Below are 22,772 nucleotides of genomic sequence, written 5' to 3'. Positions count from 1 at the left end.
TGATGTTAGCTACTGGTTATGTGCATGACAAAAGAACATAGCCACCATCTGGAGAAAAGGATTTGAGAGACTCTCATTTGTGAACATGTTGTTGTTAATGCTGAAACACTTAAGCTAAATGGAGAAGAAGTGTGTGGTCTATTATTCTCTGTTCATTCAGTCCCCTACATCTGTTTTCTCCCCCTATTACCTACCTTGATTGGTACAGGTGGTAACTCCACACGGCCAGGGGGGCTTCAAAGCGCTGGCAGGGGCTAAAGATGAGAGAGGACAAGTGAGAGAAAGGAAGAGACAGAGCAAGAGACATGGTCGGCTGACTCAGACTGTGATAACCATCTCGGCTTAAACTGCAGGTGTGAAGGGGGAGGCACGGCGGTAAAGGTGAGACAGGTGGAGTGGGGGGGGAACCTGTCAACTCACCGTTGACCTTTTTCGCACATTCAGCAGTTCAGCCTCCACACAAAACTTCTCAATCATCAATTAATGTTTTGACACTGCTACACATTTCCAAAGCCAAGGTAATAAGGTGTGTGTGTGTGTTACAGTTCTTATAGTTCTATCTTTGTGGGGACCAATTCAAAGTGAGGACATTATTTTTATCTGGTCCCCACTTCTCAAAAAGGTGTGTATGTGTGTGTGTAAATATTCATGGTAGGAAATATATGCATTATAGTAATAAAAAGCGTAATGAAATAAAAAAAACAACATCAATGAAAACAATAGAGACAGCATTTTAACCAAAAGATATATTGCCAAACAATGACATAGGTAGTAAAACGTAATCGTTTTTTGTAAGGATAATTAATAAGATAGGAAAACAAATGTAGTGAAATTACTCAGTCTTCAGAAACATTCAAATGAAAAACAACTCAGCAATCAAAATAAATAAACATTTGATAATAATAATAATCAGAGCAGAGTTATAACAGAGATTAGGAAGCCATGTTTGTCGATGTGTGAGTATTTGTGTGTGCATGCACAGAATCAGCACCTGGAGCAACAATGGCTGTGAGCAGCTGTGTGTTTGTGGAGCAGCAGCAGGACACCACAGTGTGTTATTAAGGTCGCAGTCAGCTCTGTCTGAGCCCACAGGAATTACACCAGGTCGCTTCAGAGATCCACTTTTAATAAACAGTTGGCGCAAAACATCAGTGGACATATAATTGCAAATGTCATATGTGTTGTAATAAGACAGAACCCAAAATAGCATTTCAAGACGGGCGGCGTGGCTGATCTACTTAGATTGTAGCATGTGCATGTTTTACGCAGCCTAACATGAAACAGAGCTTTTACAGATAAAAAAGCATGTGGATGCAATTAAAGGGTGATTTATAACACAATTGACTTATTTGCTCTGAAGAAGTGCAACAACAGAGCAATTTTCTTATTACTCATGAAGTCATATAAACTCTGCACGTGGATTGCATTAACAGTAGAGGAACACCTGCTTGACCCTGAAATGCTGCAGGCACCCGTCTTCACTTTTTCTCTCTCGTGTAACACTCAGTAAGGAAGATTCAAGTGCCCTTTTTCTTTGGATGCAGCATTTCTTTAGGAAGTGCTTCAGTATGTAGCAGGAGGTGTCAGCAGGTTGCTTCAGTCCCATAAAAGCCAGAGGGCTCGGGAGGAAGCAGCTGCCGAGAAATGAACATTGGTTTGAAGGACAAGCCTACTTGAGTTTGACTTCCCTCTGGGACTGTTCCATTAACATCCTGATAGATTTATGAGCCTCTTCTTACTCTTTGTTTGGTCATTACAGGGAAAGTAAAGCAGGTGGAAGTGCTGGCATTTTTAGAAACCTTTTAATGATCTTGTCTCCTCCAACACAACTCATGTTTTGCTTGTTTAGGGTTAGGTAATGATCCTACTTTCTTGCAGAGAAAAAACCTTTTAACATTCCAATTACATCTGCTCTGCCAAGAGAAAACAGTGCGTACTGTGCCTCGGCACCATTAAAAATCAAGACCTGGCAAGGGATCTGTGTGGATCACGTTGAGAGGTGAGATAAAAAGAGGATTCAATTATGTTGATCATGTTTCATTTTTACTTTGTTTATCCTCCTTCAGAGAGCTCTTTCCAAACAAGGGATCTCTGTGTTGAAGATTCTTGCACTTTGCAGAAGAACCCTGGGTAACATGACCAGCTTTGGAACAAGATAGCACAGATCACTGTCACTTGGTTTGCAGCATCCCCCACACCCCTCGGGAGCACACATCTTATGTAAGGTATTTGACGTGTTGTGCTGGAGCCGCGGCTGTGTGTCAGTGGGTTCAGTGTTTTCATGTGCATGTGTACAGTATGTGTGTTTAATTTTCCATGTAGTCACTGCCCTTAAGTCTGGGACTTACCAACGGGTCTGGACCTGCTTTCCTCACTCCCAATTCAGCCTCGTGGGCTGCCAGTAATCCCTTGAGTACTGAGGGAGAGGGGTGGGGCTGGCAGGGTGGGGGTGGACGAGGTGCCTCGAAGATAGTTAAAGAGATGTTGGTATGGTGTGCATCCCTACATGTAAAAGCAGTGCCAAGAACGGGGCTTTGCGTCCGGGAATTGGAGCGCTGCCTCAGGCGTAGGTGCTGCTCTTCTTCAGTCAGTCCACAGCCGTCCAGAGTAAACACACATCCACTGCTGCCCAGAAATAGACCACACGCACCTGGCATTCACCAAGCTTTTCCACTGGTAGATCTGACATTGGACAGTCATAAGCGCACAACCTGGTTTTATAGAATTTGCTGAAAGAATCATAATATTTGTTCTGTGCATGCTGTATGTCCCCACCAGCAAAGGAAATACACGAGAGATGTTTAAGTAGCTGAAAAGGTGTGGGATTTTTTAAGTCACAAAGCAAAACATCCCAAACACTGACAAGATGAAACATTTCATTCATGTTTCCTCATGATGATGAAGACAAGAATGCATGTCTAAATGCTATCGGCATACACACACTTCACAACACAGCTCTCTGACGAGTGATACAGTACATTGCATGTGGTTTTATTCTGCTTGGAAAAAATATTCCATCCTAACGTGATAATTTAACAACAATGTTTATTTAAAATTGTTAAAATATTTACAAATACAAATTTCAAATGGTAAGTGCACTATAAGAAGAATTTTTTTTTTAAGTGTAAAACAAGCTGAATTCGTTCTTGAGTTGTGCAAAAAGCATCACACTACAGATGAAATGAAAAAGAACTGTCCTGGAATAAAAGGCATACATTGCCTCTTATTATAACTTACTATGGCGTTATAAAAAACAAAAACAAATCTGTGTATTGAGTCTGTATGGCTTCCCTAAAACCAACACCACAACCACAGCCCCTGACCCTCACCATCTAAAGACAACAAGCTGGCTGTAAATCCTGAGAGAGAAAAACAAGGTGTCATCACTCTTACAACCACTGATATTACTCATGGCTCTGACAGCACGGGAGGCTTCATGAGGACAGACTGACATTTAACTATGTATTAAAAAAGCATTTTACAAATCACGTGGGCTGTAGAAAAGTACAACTGAGGAACGGTTGTCGTGAAAGACTTCTCTGTTTGCTGATGACTCCAGATTCTCGGTTGGAGGGAGTTCCCAGGCTGGACTGTCTGTTCACCTTTACGGTTCTCCAAAAACACCTGGGGCATTGTTGTCCAGGAAAACCCCAACACCTGGGATTTAGCACCTTAAACTGAGACCCCATTAGGAAGATTATATGGAAATAACCACTTATCCCAGACAATCATCAAGGTCATTTTGGTCCTCGTATCCTTTGGAATTCCTCCATCTTGTTTTTATAAAAATCCTTTAAATCTGTCCAACTTTTACACATGTATATCACTTCTTTACAGATCTGTCCCTCCAACAAATAAATTAATTCATTTTAAGACAGATATTTCAACTACTGCAAGAAAAAAGTATATACACATAGAAAAGAATATGGATAAAAGAAGTCCATGGTTTGTGCGTTCAACATGACAATGGTGGCTCTCAGGAGAAAGGTTGGACCACAAAGATCCTGAAGACTTTACATTTGTTGTTCTCCATGTCCTCATTATTCTGCTCCTTATTCACCTCATTGTTCCCGTCGCATGCCCCTCTCTGTGGTCTCAAACACATCTCGGTTTATGTTCGAAAGGACGCGGAGCAGTGTGCCATGTCGTATTTTTTTAGCTACACTTGCAGGACTTCACAACCATGTTGGACAGCTGCTCCACCTGAAAGTGAAAATCAACAGTAATGGGTTAACTCATTGGCAAGTGTGGCTTTCATATGAAATGTTCGGTAAATACTTCAGAATGGAGGCTACATGGCTGCGGTATGGATACCTTGTGTTGCCTGCCCACGTAATAGAGGATTGGCAGTGGCTCCAGGGCCTGGGGAACGCAGCAGGGCTGGGCAGAGGCTCCTGGGTTGTGATGCTTGTACAGGGCCAAAATCTGCAAACAATTATAACAAGGGAAGGACATGAGAACAGCTGAATGGTTACAGCGCATACCACATAACCGCAACCGGTTCCATTCCAGGACCTTTGTTGCGTGTCATACTGGGTTTCCATCCTCTTTCTATTTTTATTCCGTCTCTGCCAAATAAAGGCAGAAATGCCAAAGAATGATCCTCAAAAAGTGATCTCAGCTCAGTATTTCATAATCCCACAATGCATTTGTAGTAAAAACTGATTGTTACAAGCTTAAGTTACCAGAGTGTTTATGTTAAAATCTTGGTATTGGCAACAAAATGTTGAATGGGAAGTATTGTAAATGAAAACATTTCACATTTATGTCATAGTATGTGCTTTATTATTAGAAATGGGCGTGTAACAAATTATTTATGTCATTAACAATTACAATGATATATATTTGTTTACATTTTGTATTGTATAATCTTTCAAATGTGAAAAAAAATCATCAATGAAATGGCCTTCCATCAGAATCATCGATCAGCAAATTCTATTTGGAAGCTCGAACCACTAAATGTTTGACCAAAATTATTATCAATTATTAGAATTGTTCCTTTTCTGTCTACCAACTAATGGAGGATCGGCTCAGCAGTCATTTTAACCCTCTTTATGAACAGTGACAACACTTCCACAATCCTTTAAAAGCCAAAACGGAAAAACATTAAGTTCTAAGAATTATTGCGTCTGAGCTGCCGAACCTTAACTCTGCTGTGCCTTCATTTAGCCATGGAATCAGAAATAGATAGTCCACTACTTTGAGGTGTATACCTGAGAATATTTGTTTTCAGCATTCCAGATGTAGGTGCAGGACCCCATGCAGTAGTTAGCATTGTAGCCCGTCGGCTTATGAATCCACTTCCAGCCTAGATCTTTCCTGAAGTCGATGTACAGACTTCGCACGCAGCAGGTCTCCGTAGTACTGCGTAAAGAGAAAACAGGGAAACTTTTTTGATGAGAAAGCATATCAGTTGTCAGTTGTTGCTGAAAAGTTGCTGTGGCAGGGAAATATTCAAAATCAATTAGTTTTTAAAAGTTACGATTTAATATAAGATTGCTCTCATCCCATCAGTGTACACTTTGCAGGCACATAATGAGAGGTCTATCCCACCCTAAGTTAGGGTTTAGTGTCCAATAAATGGCAGCAAATCTAATCAAAAGTGTAAAATACAATGTGCTCAAGTGCAGCTGGGGTTCAGTAAACGAGTAGTTTGCAGGTGGAGTCTGGACCCCAGTTGCTCCTAAAAGCCAGACAGTGTGTGTGGACAGCCTGGTCTCATAAAAACAACGTTCTTGTACAACAAAAATGCGTTTTCAATAACGTTTCAAGGCAAACCTATTTTCTCCCAGATGACGCTTTGTTTTTGATTGATGGAGTATGTTTCTAATCAGTGGAAGACGCTGTTGGGGTGAAGTCTGGTTTGATGGATGGATCAAACATACACAGGACTTTCACCCAGAGTATAATATACTAGCCAAACCGTGATCTTTCCCTAAAACCGAACCAAGTACTTCTGATGCGTATTTAATTTGTTTCAAGTCATAACGTTAAACACATGTTAATAACTGTGACTGTAATCCAGAAGAAAATATGTTTCCCTTGAAATGTAATTGAGAATGCAGTCAAATTGCATCGGACCATAATTTGTAGGAGACAGGGTTGGCGTAGATAGATTAAGTACTGAGGCCTACTGGGGGTGAGAAGCGCTGTACAAATACAGTCTATTTACCACACAGCTTTGAGTTGTGCTTTCACCTGTCCCAACGTGTTAAAACCAAGCCCCCAGGAAGTGCTCCGGACGTTGAAGCAAATCTTTGTAGTGGCCAAACGGTGGTACTACAACTTATGTGTTAGTCTGTGACATCATTGGGCCCAAAAATACTTTTTCTAATTGACTTACATTGAGTAAGAGACATCTGTTAATCAGCGGGTAATATATTAAAACAAAATCAACCAAGTGACCGCTTTTATAGCCCTTTAATAAGTCATTAGGGTCTAAAAGTTTTCTCTCTACATTCATTTCATTTCAAACCTTTATTTAACCAGATTGGTCCCATTGAGATCATAGATCTCTTTTTCAAGGGAGACCTGCAGAAACATTAATTTGACGGAGCGGAGAGTGGAAGATTGGAGGCGGGGCTTGAAGGGAAAGCTAAACTTTGCACACTCTATGGGCCCAGATACGGGTACTTTTGCTCTCAAGAGTCCATGTGCCACTGAGCAACTTCCATAGGTAAGAACGGGGTCCCGCCTCCAACACTGTATCCAGTTCTCTTCATACATCCATGGTTAAATCTCACAATGGGTAGCAATGCCTGATTCAGCTTCAAACATGTTATTGAAATAAATTACAACAGAAAAATGTGCTATCTGCAGGATTGCTTACGCTGTACAGGTATCTTTGGTGTCCGTGGAGCGTTTTCGGCGCGAGGTGAGGTGGCTGCTGCTGTTCTGAGGGATGGACATGGTCAGGATGTAGGGTGGTTGCTTTGTCAACAGTTCCATAACTGATTTGTCTCCTCTACTTTGGTCAATACCGGAGATTTTAAAATCAAAGTCTTCGGAAATGTTCAGGTCGCATTCACAGAACAGCCGAAGTTGGAAGCCCTGCTCATCCTCTGGTGAGACAGAACAGTTACAGCTATTAAAAACTTTATTGGTTAAGGTAGACATCATCTTTAGTATCTGCAGACAGGTGGAACTAAAGAAATGAACAGGCGTCATATCAAGTGTAAATAAAGTTAGTTTTTCTCACCAGTCCCTTTGAGCCACGTCTGCAGGCTCTCAGTGACATCGAAGGACATCCACTTGTCTTTCCAGTCAATGGAGACGAAGCGGGAGACGAGGTAGCGACGCGCTATCCCCAGACCCTGGTACAGCTCCACCCGCTTCTCCTTATTCGTATTCATGCTGGGGCTCTTGATGAGTATCCGTAGCTCCGCACTGGTCAGCAGGCGATAATCCCCCACACTTTTACGTATCTCCGACAAGTTGAAGATCATCATTTTGGTCTTTCCTTCCTCTGTGTAATTTGTTTCTGTGGGATCTAAAACAGTAACTGATGATGAAATTTCAAAAACAAGAAGGAATCTTATCACCAATAATGACTTTGGATGTATAAAAGCGTAACATTCCATGTTTAAAGGCGGAATATAAAAGGTACTGTATGTGTTACTGGCTTTCAGAAAGGTAACTATTTTGAAATGTAATTTAAATTTTTAAAACTGCGTCTTTTTATGGAGTAGAATATATAATTGGCTCGTTGTCAGCAGATGTTAAATATTAAACATTTGAATCTGATATTAAGGCACAGACAGGTATATATGTGTTGTTTCCATTCTTTCATTATCCTTTGCTCCCTAATTTACGAGAGATGGTGGAGATCTGACATGTTATTCTTATATTCAGTGGTGGAAAGTAACATTAACTCAAGTACTGTACTTAAGTACACATTTGAGGTACTCTTACTTTACCCAAGTATTTTCATTTTATACTTCTACTCTACAACACTTTGGAGGCCAACTTTGTACTTTTTACCCCACAATATTTATTTTAAAGATGTATTCACTAGTTATTTTATAAATTCGGATTTTGGCTCACAATACTTGGAAGAAATGTTTAAAATAGGATTATTTGGTATAGATTTAACCCTCATGTTGTGTTCGGGTCAAATCTGACCAATGTACTACTTTCATCAATCATAACTTTTTTGTTTTACATTCGATTGCATTAAGGCTTTATGATATCCTCCACAGTAGACATTTGAACATATCAAATTGCTGATCACCACTTTCATTGGATTTTGGATGATTTAGTCAACTTTGTAACACCCATGGTGTTCCCGGTCAAAAATGACCGCCATAAAGAAATGGAATTAGTAACCATCCGGATCAGATAAAACACACACACAGACACCCACACACACACGCACAACACACACACACACACACACACACACACACACACACACACACACACACACACACACACACACACACACACACACACACACACACACACACACACACACACACACACACACACACACACACACACACACACACACACACACACAACACACACACACACACACACACACACACTAGATGTGTTTCCCCCCCCTTATGTGCCCATCCCCCCATGTGAATCACACCTGGCACACGCAATACATGTTCAGTGTCTATTCTTTGTATATATACTGCAGTTTTTCATGTATACCAGTAGTCTGATACAATATTTACAGTTTGAAAGGGTGTTAAATGAAATTTGGTGAGGATTAAGGGTTTTTGTGTTAATGTAATAGCAGTTAAAACAGGACCGGTCAAATTTGACCACGAACACCAAAGTAAGGGGGGGGAAACGAACACAACAGGAGGGTTGACCATCGATGATCATCATATTTAGGTTACTAAATAAATAATCTAAATAGTTTTTAGTAGTGCTTATATAGTCATAGTTATTGCAGTAAAGATAATTTGCTGTACAGGTCATATCTCTTTGAACAGAATTTTTTTTTCCTGGACTCTTGACACTGCAGTTACCACATAATTGAACTACGCAATCTTTATTATTCAGAATGCTGTACTATACGCACTAATACAATTCCATCCATCCATCTTCTCCCGCTTATCCGTGGTCGGCTCGCGGAGGTATCAGTTCCAGCAGAGAGCCCCAAACGTCCCTTTCCCTGGCCTCATCAACCAGCTCTGACTGGGGGATCCCAAGGCGCTCCCAGGCCAGCGAAGAGATATAATCCCTCCACCTGGTCCTAGGTCTACCCCTCGGTCTCCTCCCAGCTGGACGTGCCTGGAACACCTCCATAGGGAGGCGCCCAGGTGGCATCCTTACTCGGTGCCCGAACCACCTCAACTGGCTCCTTTCGACGCGAAGGAGGAGCGGTTCAACCCCCGAATGACTGAACTTCTCACCTTATCCCTAAGGGAGACGCCAGCCACCCTGCAGAGAAAACCCATCTCGGCCGCTTGTATCCGCGATCTCGTTCTTTCGGTCATGACCCATCCTTCATGACCATAGGTGAGGGTAGGAACGAAAATGGCCCGGTAGACAGAGAGCTTTGCCTTCTGGCTCAGCTCCCTTTTCGTCACAATGGTGCTGTAAAGCGACTGCAGTACCGCTCCCGCTGCTCCGATTCTCCGGCCCATCTCAAGCTCCATTGTTCCCTCACTCAAGAACAAGACCCTGAGATACTTGAACTCCTTCACTTGGGGTAAGGCCTCATTCCCTTCTTGGAGTGGACAGTCCATCGGTTTCCTGCTGAGAACCATGGCCTCAGATTTGGAGGTGCTGATCCTCATCCCAGCCGCTTCACACTCGGTTGCGAACCGATCCAGTGAGTGCTGAAGGTCGCAGACCGATGAAGCCATTAGAACCACGAATATGGTTACAAGCCCTGGCGGAGGCCAACCCTCACCGGAAAAGTGTCCAACTTACTGCAGAGGACCCGGACACAGCTCTCGCTTTGGGAGTGCAGAGATTGGATGGCCCTGAGTAGAGACCCCCTCACCCCATACTCCTGCAGCACCTCCCACAGTAACTCCATGGGAACCCGGTCATACGCCTTCTCCAAATCTCTAAAACACATGTAGACCGGATAAGCGTACTCCAAGGCCCCCTCCAGGATCCTTGCGAGAGTAAAAAGCTGATCAGTCGTTCCACGACCAGGACGGAATCCGCATGTTCCTCCTCAATCTGAGGTTCGACAATCGGCCTGACCCTCCTTTCGAGTACCTTAGAGTAAAAAGCTGAGTAGTGTGATGCCTCTATAATTGGCACACACCCTCTGACCCCCCTTTTTGAAAAGGGGAACCACCACCCCGGTCTGCCACTCCTTTGGTACTGTTTCCGACTTCCACGCAACGTTGATGAAACGTGTCAACCATGACAGTCCCTCAACACCCAGAGCCTTCAGCATTTCTGGGCGGATCTCATCCACCCCCGGGGCTTTGCCACTGTGGAGTGGAGGTCACTGACTACCTCAGTGACCTCCCCCGGGAGATTGGTGTTGATCCCCCGTCATACTCCAGCTCTGCCTCTACCATAGAGGGCGGAGTTGTCGGGTTCAGGAGTTCCTCAAATTGTTCCTTCCAACGCGCTAACACTCCATCAGTTGAGATCAACAGCGTCCCATCCTTACTGTACACAGCTTATATGGTTCCCTGCTTCCCCCTCCTGAGGTGTCGGACAGTTTTCCAGAACAACTTTGGTGCAGTCCGAAAGTCCTTTTCCATGGCTTCTCCGAACTTCTCCCACACCCGCTGCTTTGCCTCGGCCACGGCTGAGGCTGCTGCCCTTCGGGCCTGTCGGTACCTTGTAACTGCCTCAGGACTCCCCCGGGATAACATATCCCTGAAGGCCTCCTTCTTCAGTCGGACGGCTTCCCTGACCGCCGGTGTCCACCAGGAGGTTTGAGGGTTACCGCCCCTTGAGGCACCTAAGACCTTGAGACCACAGTTCCGCGGCTTCGGCAATAGAGGCTTTGAACACCGCCCACTCTGGTTCAATGTCCCCAGCCTCCACAGGGATGCCCGAAAAGCTCCACCGGAGGTGTGAGTTGAAGGCCTCCTGAACTCGGGCCTCCTCCAGACGTTCCCAGTTTACCCGAACTACACGTTTGGGCTTACCAGGTCTGTCCAGAGGCTTCCCCCGCCACTCAACCCAACTCACCACCAGATGGTGATCAGTTGACAACTCCGCCCCTCTCTTTACCCGAGTGTCCAAAACATACGGCCTCAGGTCCGATGATACGATAACGAAATCGATCATGGACCTTTTGCCTAGGGTGCTCTGGTACCACGTACACTTATGAGCATCCTTATGTTCGAACATGGTGTTTGTTATGGCCAATCCATGACTAGCACAGAAGTCCAGTAACAAACCACCACTCCGGTTCAGATCAGGGGGGCCGTTCCTCCCAATCACGCCCCTCCAAGTGTCTCCATCATTGCCCACATGTGTGTTGAAGTCTCCCAGCAAGATTAAAGAGTCCCCTTCAAGAGCCCCATACAGGACTCTTTCCAGGGTCTCCAAGAAGGCTGAATACTCTGAACTGCTGTTTGGTGCATAAGCACACACAACAGTCAGAGTTTTCCCCCCCATAACCCGCAGGCATAGGGAGGTGACCCCCTCGTCCACTGGGGTAAACTCCAACAAAGAAGCACCCAACCGGGGGCTTGTGAGCATCCCCACACCTGCCCGGCGCCTCACACCTTGGGCAACTCCGGAGAAGAATAGAGTCCAACCCCTATCCAGAAGTAAGGTTCCAGAGCCGACGCTGTGCGTAGAGGTGAGCCCAACCAGATCCAACTGGTAACGCTCCACCTCCCGCACAAGCTCCGGCTCCTTCCCCCCCAGAGAGGTGACGTTCCACGTCCCCAAAGTCAGCTTCTGTCGCCCGGGTCCGTCGAGACCCTCTGCTTTCACTGCCACCCTTCTGGCAGCGCACCCGACCCCATCGCTGTTTCCCGTAGGTGGTGGGCCCGCGGGACGGAGAAGCGGAGGTGTTGCCCACGTTGCCTTTTCAGGCTGTGCCCGGCCGGGCTTCGTCGCAAGCCCTGTCGTCTTTCATGAGGTCTTTGAACCAATCTTAGTCTGGCCCCTTGCCTGAGACCAATTTGCCATGGGAGACCCTACCAGGAACACAAGGTTCCAGACAACACAGCCCCCAGGTTCATCAGGGCACACAAACCTCTCCACCACGGTAAGGTGCTGGTTCTTCAGAGAATAACATTGAGTAGCCAAATTCACAGTGTTACTCAATAATTTCAACTGCAGCCAAGCATTCATCCTTTCCAGCTGCTGTAAAGTTGACCATAAAGAGCATTTTGTTTTCTTAGTATATTCCTGCCCATATTTGCAAGTTTTATTCCTGAGCCTGCCCCATTCCATGACAGCAGGAACATTCCTCCTGCACGGGCTGACAGAAAACAGAGCCAAGCTACTGAAGGCTTTAACACCATAAATCTACCGGCGTTACATTGCAAAGGATTAAGTTGGACGGAGACGTGCAAAGATAATCGGAAGATGGAAGAAAGATGACCCAAGAGTGAAAGGAGGTGTGGGAGGGGGAGTTGTAACAGGCAAAGTGAAGAATGCATATGAATATCACTCACAGTGGTGAGGGCTGGAAGAGTGTGAGTGAGTGAGTGGGGGTGCGGAGAAATTGGAGATGTGTATCAATGAAGCCGGGGCCTGGCGCTGGCCCAAGCCTTCCACTCTGCCTGAGCCTGCCAGAGCCGGGTTCTCTGCTCCCAATCCGGGAATTACTCTTGGACCTGACAGGAGCTACAAGGAAGCCCTGCTACAGGATCAGCCTGTACCAGGATCCTACATGGCACCATGGTGTAAAGTAACTCAGTAGATTTAACAAAGTAGTGTACAATATTAAGTGACTTGACTTGAGTATTTACATTTTCTTTGTACTTTTACCCCACTACAATTCAGCGGAAAATCGTGTAATCGTCTTTTACTCCACCGCATTAATTTAGTACCTTTAGTTACTTTGCAGATTGGGATTAATGATATGAAGTATAATCAACACCTGAACCTGGGGGGACGTTTTATCTTCTTTGAGCACCTGATAAAGCACTTGATAAATTAAATGTATTATTATTATTTGTATTATAATCAGTAATCAGACTTTAGTTACACCTAAATTCACAAGCTACTCTGTAGTATACAAAGTCATTAAAACTAGCTTCACCTTTACCAGCTTTGATAACACTTTAATGATCAATCATTATAAAACATATCATATATATTATTCTGAAATGGACCAATCTGCATAATGACTACTTTTACTTTTGGTACTTTAAGTACATTTTGATGCTGATACTTTTGTACTTTTACTTGAGTAACATTTTCAATGCAGGAGTTTTACTGTAACAGAGTATTCCTACACTCTACTTTTTCACTCTACTTTTACTTCAATACAAGATCTGAGTACTTAATCCACCTCTGCATGTCAGGGCTGCTTGGGTATCATTAACCAGTACCACCATCTGTGTTGTTGCTTAGGTAGTGTTTCACGACTTGTAGGGAAGCCAAACTGAAACTGAAAAGAGCTGTCATGGGGTTCAAAGGGAAATTAAATTACATTTATACTGGTCCCACCCAGAGAGTCTTCAAAAAAACGTTTGAATGAAAAACACAGAGCATCACAACCCGTGAGAAGAGCTGTGAACGGTGCAGGGAGCAACACCATGCACGGAAAGTAATCGTCTCCTGCTAGTTTAAGTAAACTGAGATAGATGTGTTAAGAGAAGCGTTTGGGAAACAGGAAATTAAGTCACTTCCCCTAAAGCTCCTCCACATTTTGACTGCACTACCAACAACTCTTTATCCTCACTTCTACTTTCCATTTGACGCGTCTTCTCCCTATCACTTAAATGCTTATCTGATCCAAATACAAGACTTTGGAGGAGACAAAGCGTACAACTTCTTCTCCACGCTCGGCTTAGAAAGGGCCTTGCTCTTCCCAATGGGGGTATAGATAGCACCCAAGCCTGCGTACTAACATGGGTGTGGGGGGGGATTTGTGTGTTGAATCAGGGCCTATCCACAGGTAAGCCGGGGACAGCTGTTGTGACAGGTTGGGAGACAGCTCTGTAATTACCAGTGGGAGGCACCAGATTCCAGCAACAGGCTAAATACCTGCCTCCTTCATACGTTCAGCTCCACCCTCCAATGGCCCACTTGTCAATGTTCCCCCCACCTCACACTGTCTACGCACCCCAGTTGCTGCTTCTCATTATAGCATGGAAGCAGCGTATTAATCTGCTGTTGAATATTATACATTTCTCAGTGAGCAGTGAACCCATTTAACTCTGGAACACCACAAATAGGCATGTTTCCAAATAAGGGGGAAAAATGGTCTCTCTGTTAACAAGCTAAATTAACATTGGACCCATACCACGTCTAATGGGAGAGGTGAATATGTGTGGGCTTTAAGGGGAGGATGTGAGTGCTAATTTACTGAAGGAATCTAGCCTAATTCACCACTTAATTACCATAATGGCACACACAAATATGCATCTCCCTAGGCTGTGTTGGGGTATCAGGAAAGTGTGACTCGCCCAATAAATAGAACCACAAATTGAAGTGACGAATAGGCTATGCTGATGGATAATGTGTAAAAACTTGTTGTCCACGCGCTCTGCTCACAATCTTTTACTTCTCATAGCAGAGAAGAAGCTCCCACACCCTGTTGTGTGATGTACTTTTAAATAATTGCAAAACACTTTTTGCTAGGCCTGCACACGTACGCTCCTGCACTTGAATTTCCCAGAGTATGTTTTCAGAAGCCGTCCTGAGGGTTATTGGAGCGTTATTGGGAGTATCTGAGTTCCCAGTCGTGACATTTTATCTGGAACGCTCCCTGAGGTCAGACTTCCTACTTGGAAACTTCGAGATACCTCGCCATCAGGGTTGGCAGGGTTACTTTAAAAATGCTCGTCTTCTATCTGCAGAAATGTTGCTACGATGTTTGTATGGTACCTGGGCCATTTGAAAATTAAACAAAAGTAGCACTAAGAGTTTAACTTATGCACCGGCACTTACAATGGTCTTGCTTGTCTGAAATTAATGTCAGCACTTTTCTTGTTGTTCTTCATTTGAATCTTTATGGTTTATTGCACTTATTGTAAGTCGCTTTGGTTAAAAGCGTCAGCCAAATGCACTGTAATGTAATGTATTCACAAAATACAAAGTAAAGCGTTGTTGTCAACCGGTATTGCTAACAATGGCTGACCCAAGTTTGCTGCTAAAGCTGTAAACAAGGCGAACAACTTTCCTGCAGGCGGCCATATTTTTCCTACTTTTGCCACTGGAGCGCAGTCAACTCGGATGTGACGTCCCGACCTCCGACTTCCAATGTAAATGGAACGCAGCATTAGACAGTGGCTGGGTGTTCTCTGGCATTCCACAGAGGTAGGAAACACATGTTCCCCATGGGCATCGCTTGCACCGGACCTGAGTCACTCAAGATCTCAGTGGCCATCAGCCTGCTTTCCTTCCTGCCAAGCAGACCCGTCAAAAACATGCTGCAAACACACTGATAATAAGCTCAGGAAACCCAGCAGGGGGAGACGGGTAATTATTGGCAGAGAGATATGGGAGTGAAATGGGAAATGGTCAGGGAAGGAGAAAGAGATATGATGGAGAACAAGTGACAGGATAAGCAAAGGAGAACCTGATGCTCAAGTTACAGGAAACCCCCAATCCCTGAGGGAAGGAGAGGGAAAAGAAAACGAACCAGACAGGGTGAGGGTGAAGGAGTGCATTTCATGTCGTCCCTCATCCCATTTCCCCCCTCCTGTTCTTTTAGCTTTAATCTAAGCAGAACAAAATCATGCCCCTTGGTTTTGAACGTGTCTTTCTTCTCCCTTCAGGACTGCACAGTCCTGAGCAGCGTCCATCCACTTTCTTTTGAAGTGGTGGATAAAAGAGGGATAGTGTGGATGCCTGCCTGATGGGGTGAGAAGTATAGGCATGTAGAGAACAATAGACCAAAGAAACCAAACCGAGAAAGGAAAAAAATTTCTGTTTATCATAATAGTTTGGGAGTCGTTGCAGAATTACAGCCAGAAAACCATTTGGCTGAACAAACAGCACAGGCATGCCAGCCAAACAAACAGCGCTAATAAAGCAGTAAAAATGCCATAGATACAACGAAAGCAACACGGAGAATGGGACCAGATGCAACACACCATCCTGCTAACGTGTAACGCCTGTGATCTCTGAACTCCTCAAGCTGCCTGAAGACGTTGGGTGGAGATCAGAAGGGGTACACATGTTTAGAGAATTTATGGAGGAGATCGGGCAAATACTGATTGGCCTGGTCTCAGTTTGACTATCCCAGCAAACTGCTAGAAACATGTTGTGCTCATTTTCATACTTATATTTGAAATTTGGGGTGCAACTATAACATCTTTGCATAATTTTATGTTCAGGAAACAGATAATGTCTTGTACTTTCTGTGGATCTCCTTAAGGCCCTCTTCAGAAAAGCAAAGTCTGCTTTAAAAGGCTTGCAAAAAATTTCAATAGGTAATTCTCAAGCTTTCGTGGAGATACATAGATGGGCTAAATAAAGCAACACTGATGTGAATTTGAAAACCAGGAACCATACATAATGAAATTATCTTTTTAGGTATTTTCTGAAGCAATGCAGCGAGGTATAGTTTCTTGTTATGGTTGGAAGGAGTCAAATCTGATTGGCATGTTAAAGTCCTATGTTTTCTGTCCAAATGTATGCGCACATGCACTGAAAAGGTGAAATGTTCAACAATTGTTCCCTGGCTTTTTTATGCAAAATTGTAGTGGGTCAAAAGAAATTCATTGTTAAATGTTGTTTTTACCCTACACCTTTTCATCTCACCTCCTCACCCCTGCCACTATAGCAACTGTTATTGTACGATCTGAGGAACAACCATTTTCCAACATGGAAGCAATCATGTTCAGCATCTGTGCTTCCATGTGGGTATGTCTTCAGCAAAGTGCCTTCAAATGTAGAAGCATAAATTACAGTTTTACGTGACACCCTTAGTGCTGTAGTTAAACCATCAGCAATCGCCCTTATCCTTGACAACGGGCGTCCACATGTGCACCACCCATGACTGATGTATTGCCATTTTATTGCTGGTACTCACCTGTCATGTTGAACTTGTGCAGCACCTTGGCGAAGTATTCCTCCTCCTCCTGCTCCGTGGAGATGTCAGTCTGGACCTCGCTCTGCTGCTCTGTCAGTATCTCCTTGGTGCTGTTGTAGAGGGACAGCAGGGGGACGGGGATCTCCTCGTCGTCCCCCGTCTGATCCGGCTCAGGCTCTTTGGGCATACGCAATTTGCTAAGGATCTGGCTCCTGATGGCTTCAATGCGCTTTTTCTTCACCATCTCCAGGTCCAGCGTCTTACATGTGGACATGCTGCTTACGTTGCCCACCATGTAGACGACCATGAGCATCAACAACGCCAGCTTCATGGTGAATGTTTGCAACTACTTTTGGGCTCTGGTTCTCGGCGAATCCTCCCTTTCACTGTCTGCCACCGACCAGGGATGCTTAGGGAACAGTGAATCACTCCGTGGAGAGGTGTGAGTGACGCAAGGTGTTTACAGACAGCAGAACAATAAAAGCAGTGTGGACAGTCCTCAAAGTTGAGGAGTAGTGGTGCCACCGCAGTCGCTGCCTCTGCTGCTGCTGTGAAAACCACCTAGCACTTGTGTCTTCTTGGCATGAAAACCAATGTAGAGATTCCCAGTGGGCGGACAGACCTGAGCCAGCCTCTGACTCAGCCACACGGGTAACACAATGACGTCCCAGACGCTGTCAAATGCTAACAGAGCCCAGCCTAACGTGCAAACAGAAGCACACACCAAGATTCAGAAGACCCTCAGTGAGTCACAACATACCCAAATACTCCTGTTAAAATAAATCTTGTCTTACTCAAAGAAACTTCCACATGTCAAAACAAAACGTTCTTTAGCCCTTAACATTTGAGTCTAAGATTTTTCAGCTGACTCTGCTTCCTGTCCTTCTTTACCCCCGAGGTCTCTTCACAGATCATTCAGGACTACCCTGTACACGGATGTGAAGTAAATTAAGCCCTTTCTAAATGTGACGAAGAGAAAGAAAATAGCAATAATTCATACTGTTCTTAAAGTTGTAAAAAAGAGCTTCCTATTTCTCAGTGTTTAAAGTTTGACCCCTGGGGCGTTGAGTCAACCCGGACTAATCAAGTATCCTCGGGGCCAGAGGAACAAATGTATAATGTAGTATTTCAAAGTTTCACTAACTTATTCTGATGCAGTCAAGCCATTAAGACATGTCCCCACAAAGACACATCTGATACACTCAAACACTCTCCGCTCTGACTACCCCTTTTTAGCATTAAGAGCATGTGATCTGTGTACAGCTGCTAGTAAAATGATTTCCGACTCATGCCTACTTGACACACTATGACCAGTTTTCTGACACTGTCTCTTTATTCTAAAACACAATAATGTTATCCCTGTGTTTCGAGCCTGAGATAATAAAAAAGAAACAGCTCAGGCAGGGGATGCTATAAAATAACAGACTGCCACTCCAACTCTCGTAACAATATTTGCTTAAGTTTGACACACCTCTTTACATGTGCACCATCCAGACCCAGCAGCAGCAGCAGGAGTAACAGTCCCTCTTAAAAGTTATGAGAACCGGATTGTAGTCTTGTCCTCTCTTCCCTCTATCCATCCATCTGTATCACCTCCTTTAAGCTCCTTCACACCTTCCCTCTTGCTCTGACACTACTCCCTATTCGCACCTCTATTTAACTCCCCAGTCTCTCTCCCCTTTCTCCCTCTCTCCCGATGCTTGTCAGAGCTTGCTGGTGACAGAGTGATTTGTGGAAGCTCGGCTAACTTCTCTCTTGCACTCCCCTCGCTCTGGCTCTCTCTCCCTCTAACTCTTCTTTTTTTTCTGGTTCCTGTTACTCGTCTCATAGAGCGAGGAGCTCTCCGCCCAGGAAATGAGGGTAACGGCCGCAGTGTAAAACATCTGCTGTTTAACAGAGCTCTGCTGCCTGCCTTCTGTCCACATCAGGAAGCCAGCAGCTGAACACTGCAGAGCCACCAGAGCTCTCACACTATCTGCTTTCTACATGTCAAAGGGCTCTGCAGTGGTGTAAAGTAACTAAGTACATTTACTCAACTACTCTTAAGTAAATGTTCGAAGCTTGTTTGTGTCAGAGGTTGCTAAAAAAGTGACCAAATAAGACTGCTAAACGTCATCACGCCGACCATTAGCAGCCTTTAGCTTAGCCATGGTCAGTGGTGTAAAGTTGTTAAGTAAATATACTCAAGTATTGCACTTCCTGTACATCTACCCCCCAGAGGTGAAGCGTGTACTTTTTACTCCACTACATAGGCCTACAGATTTGGATTAATAATATGAAATACTGTATAATCAACACTTAAATTAGACTAGACCTGTAGTAAATGCAAAGAAACTGAACCCAAATCTCTCATGTAGTATTTATTATCAACCATTCAAATTTAAGTTCAGGAATATTTTACTAACATATTATACGAAATTATGTCTACCACTGATTCAACTATTGACTTTTATTAGTTCAGCTAACCAATAATATGTATTTCTAGAATATAAAATCGACATTTCTTTACTCTTTCTTTTCAATTTCTAGTACTGTATTATTAACAGAGTATTCCCACACTCTGGTACTTCTACTTTGACTTAGTAGAAGATCTGAGTACTTTTTCCACATCTAGGTCCCTGTATGACACTGGTTTGCCGCCAACCACATTTACCTGGTGGCTGTGAAGGTGAACGCCTGCCAGGCCAAAGAACTGGGCCCGGCATGTCTAAAAGTAGAAGGGTGGTTTTGAATGGATGGAGAGCCAACAGGGCTGGGCCGTGTGGTGCACTGACCTACGTCTGAGCGCTTTTTAAAGGTACAATTGTGTATTTTCAAAAGAAAGGCTAAATTAAAACAAACCAGTGATGGTTTCAATCATTGTTGTCTCTGTCTGAGGGATGATTCATCAAGGAAGTAAAGATAGTACACTGAAAAAACTGAACCGTTGACTTTAATTAAATGTATTATGCTTTCAACTAACCTAATACAGTTTTGAGAAATCTGTTGACATAATACATTTTTATTAAAGTCAACGTTTCAGTGTATGTTGCCAACAGTTCAGTTGTTGGTCTATTTAAGGTTGTGCCCAAACTGGATTTTCCACGGTTGTTTATTGTCTTCCACTCTGTCGGACGGTTACAAGGAAAGAGCTGTTCATCAAACACTGGTAATAAACATGACGTTTAACATGGGGAAACTCAAGCAGAAACCCCCTAAAATACCAGCAATTATAACAACAGGAAATAACGATTGCTCAAACAAAGGTACTATTGACAATTTGCTACAGACTGCGTCAACAAATACACATCTCTGATTACCATTAATGATAAGAGTGGGAGGATAATATGAGTGAGGCTATCTGCTGTCAACAACTGTTGCTTGTGTTGGTGTGTGGGAGCTTTGATGGGTGTGCACCGCCCCCTGGTGGACAAACATAGGTAACATCTCTGCCATCTACCTGAATTACCTCCATTTTTTTTACGATGCACCCATTTTAGTGTGCACTGTAAATATATAAAACCATCACCAGTAGTGAATTGAGGTAGAGAAGGATCTCAACAGAAGTAAATATTTACAGATCACCGTGTATCACTTGCCACATGATCATCTTTCTTTGGTTACATTGACATCCCATCGATACAGTGTTGGAAGAAATACTCAGATGCTTTACTTAAGTAAAAGTATGAATACTATGGTCTTCAAATATTCTACTACAAGTAAAAGTTCTGATTTCAAAATTCTACTTCAGTAAAAGAACAAAAGTATTAGCATCAAACTGTACTTAAAATACAAAAAGTAAAAGAATATTTAGCTAAATGTACTTCAAGTATCAAAAGTGAAAATACTTGTTATTCAGAGTAGATCAGTACTTTATTGTGATACATATAAGAGCATTTAAGTATTGTAGTTTGTCAATTTGGACCAAATGTAGATACTGTATAGATTAGTAGTAAATGCGTATGTGTTATTTTGTGTACAAAGTAACTAGTTACTGTGAGTGTTCAAATACATTTAGTGGAGTAAAACGTATGATATTCCCCTCTGAAATTTAGTGAATTATAAGTATAAAGCAGCATTAAATGTTATGTAAAGTCAAAATAAAGCACAATAATTGAGTAAATGTACTATCCACCACTGCATATATGGGAACTGAAGATAATGAGCATTTCCTCTTATAACCACAGCTGCATCCTGTGGTAAAGGTCAGGATGTTTAGGCACTATCAGTAAGGACACTATAAAGCAGTTCTAACAGTGACAACTGAACTAAATGCATCTCCAGCAACACATGAGTTCTTGTTGTGCAAATTAGTCCAAAGGTCCAAAAATCCTTTTATGATTTGTTTCACCTTCTCTCTCTTCCAACTTACTTCATGGACCTCTGAACACAACCACCTCCCTACCAGCACGTCTTACCAGTCTGTCATGGGGCATTTCATACCTTCCACCACAGAGCGTCGACGCCAGCACCTCAAGGTGTCTGTCTGTCTTTTCTGAGCAACATGATCTATTCTTTTCCCTGTGAAGTCCTAAATGCGTCTCTGCCAAGGATCCCATAGAGCTGTGTCCAGAGGTGGAAGTAGTACTCAGATCTTGTAATCAGGTAAAAGTAGAGGTATCAGAGTGTAGGAATACTCTGTTACAAGTAAAAGTCCTGAATTTAAAATCTTACTCAAGTAAAAGTACATAGGTATTAGCATCAAAATAAACATAAAGTACTGAAAGTAAAAGTCATTATGCAAATCACCCCATTTCAGAAAAACATATATTATATGTTTTGATTATCGATAACTCTTCCGTCTGGCAGGCGGTACCGCAGCATCAGGAATAAAACCACCAGACTCAGGGACAGTTTCATCCCACAGGCCATAAGACTATTAAACGGCTGAGCTTGCACTATTTTTATTTTGAATGTAGTTGTTTTATATATTTTGTTTTATATCTTGTAAAATTGCAATGTTGACAACCTGCAATCTAAGTATTTCAAACATTACAAAATTACACCGTAGTTGTGTATATGTCATGACAAAAAAACAATTTGAACTTGATGCATTAAAGTGTTATCAAAGCTGGTAAAGGTGCAGCTAGTGTTAATGACTTTGTATACTGCACTGCAGGGTAGCTTGTGAATTTACTCCAGGTGGAACTAAAGTCTGATTTAAGAGTTGATTATATTTCACATCATTCATCCAGATCTGTAAAGTAACTAAAGGTATTAAATAAATGTAGTGGATTAAAAATACACAATGTAGCTATGTTTGTAATGGGGTAGAAGTACAACAAATTTAAATACTTTTAAAAGTAAATTGTACTTAAAGGTAGGGATGCAATGCAAAAAGTCTCTGAGCACTTGCAAATGCTGGACGGTGAGAGAGAGAGAGAACAGAACAGTCTATAAATCATGCTACCACATCAGAGTTGTTCCTGCACACATATCGTATTGGTGGCAAAGTGACATGATGCTGCAGCTTTGAAACTGCTGAGATGATTTTGCAGTGGAGTGATGCTCAAGAACTTTGGATAACAACTCAAACATTGAGTCAGACAGGATATATTTACTGATTTATTTCAAGGAATACTGTATAGGCTTACAGGTTCCAGGTAACAGCATCAGATGTAAATGGTATGGATCAGCGGCTCAAAAGCAAATAGCAAGAAACAACATGCAAGTTAAAGTACAGAGA

General features: G+C 43.1%; 1 protein-coding gene across 1 annotated transcript; it reads right to left on the bottom strand.

Annotated features, from left to right (window-relative positions):
• Nucleotides 1–2,806: 2,806 nt before the first annotated feature.
• Nucleotides 2,807–18,907, bottom strand: tgfb1a (transforming growth factor, beta 1a). The gene is made up of 6 exons (XM_034115844.1): nt 17,108–18,907; nt 7,199–7,489; nt 6,830–7,061; nt 5,214–5,364; nt 4,315–4,425; nt 2,807–4,203 (listed from the first exon to the last, which is right to left on the bottom strand). Exons 1-6 carry the CDS (start codon nt 17,436–17,438, stop codon nt 4,156–4,158), a joined length of 1,164 nt encoding a protein of 387 aa, XP_033971735.1. The 5' UTR covers nt 17,439–18,907; the 3' UTR covers nt 2,807–4,155.
• Between the last annotated feature and the right edge of the window lie 3,865 nt (nt 18,908–22,772).

The sequence above is a fragment of the Trematomus bernacchii genome, unplaced genomic scaffold, assembly GCF_902827165.1.
Source record: "Trematomus bernacchii unplaced genomic scaffold, fTreBer1.1, whole genome shotgun sequence".
NCBI classification, from domain to species: Eukaryota; Metazoa; Chordata; class Actinopteri; order Perciformes; family Nototheniidae; genus Trematomus; species Trematomus bernacchii.
Note: the sequence above shows the minus strand (reverse complement) of the source record. Positions and strands in the feature narration are given on the sequence as shown.

Coding starts and splice junctions, on each gene's coding strand:
- tgfb1a (XM_034115844.1), bottom strand. CDS start 17,438: ATGAAGCTGGCGTTGTTGATGCTCATGGTCGTCTACATGGTGGGCAAC. Junction 5,365..6,829: donor ACCAAAGATACCTGTACAGC/GTAAGCAATCCT, acceptor CTCTTTACGCAG/TACTACGGAGACCTGCTGCG. Junction 4,426..5,213: donor CTGAAAACAAATATTCTCAG/GTATACACCTCA, acceptor AATTGTTTGCAG/ATTTTGGCCCTGTACAAGCA.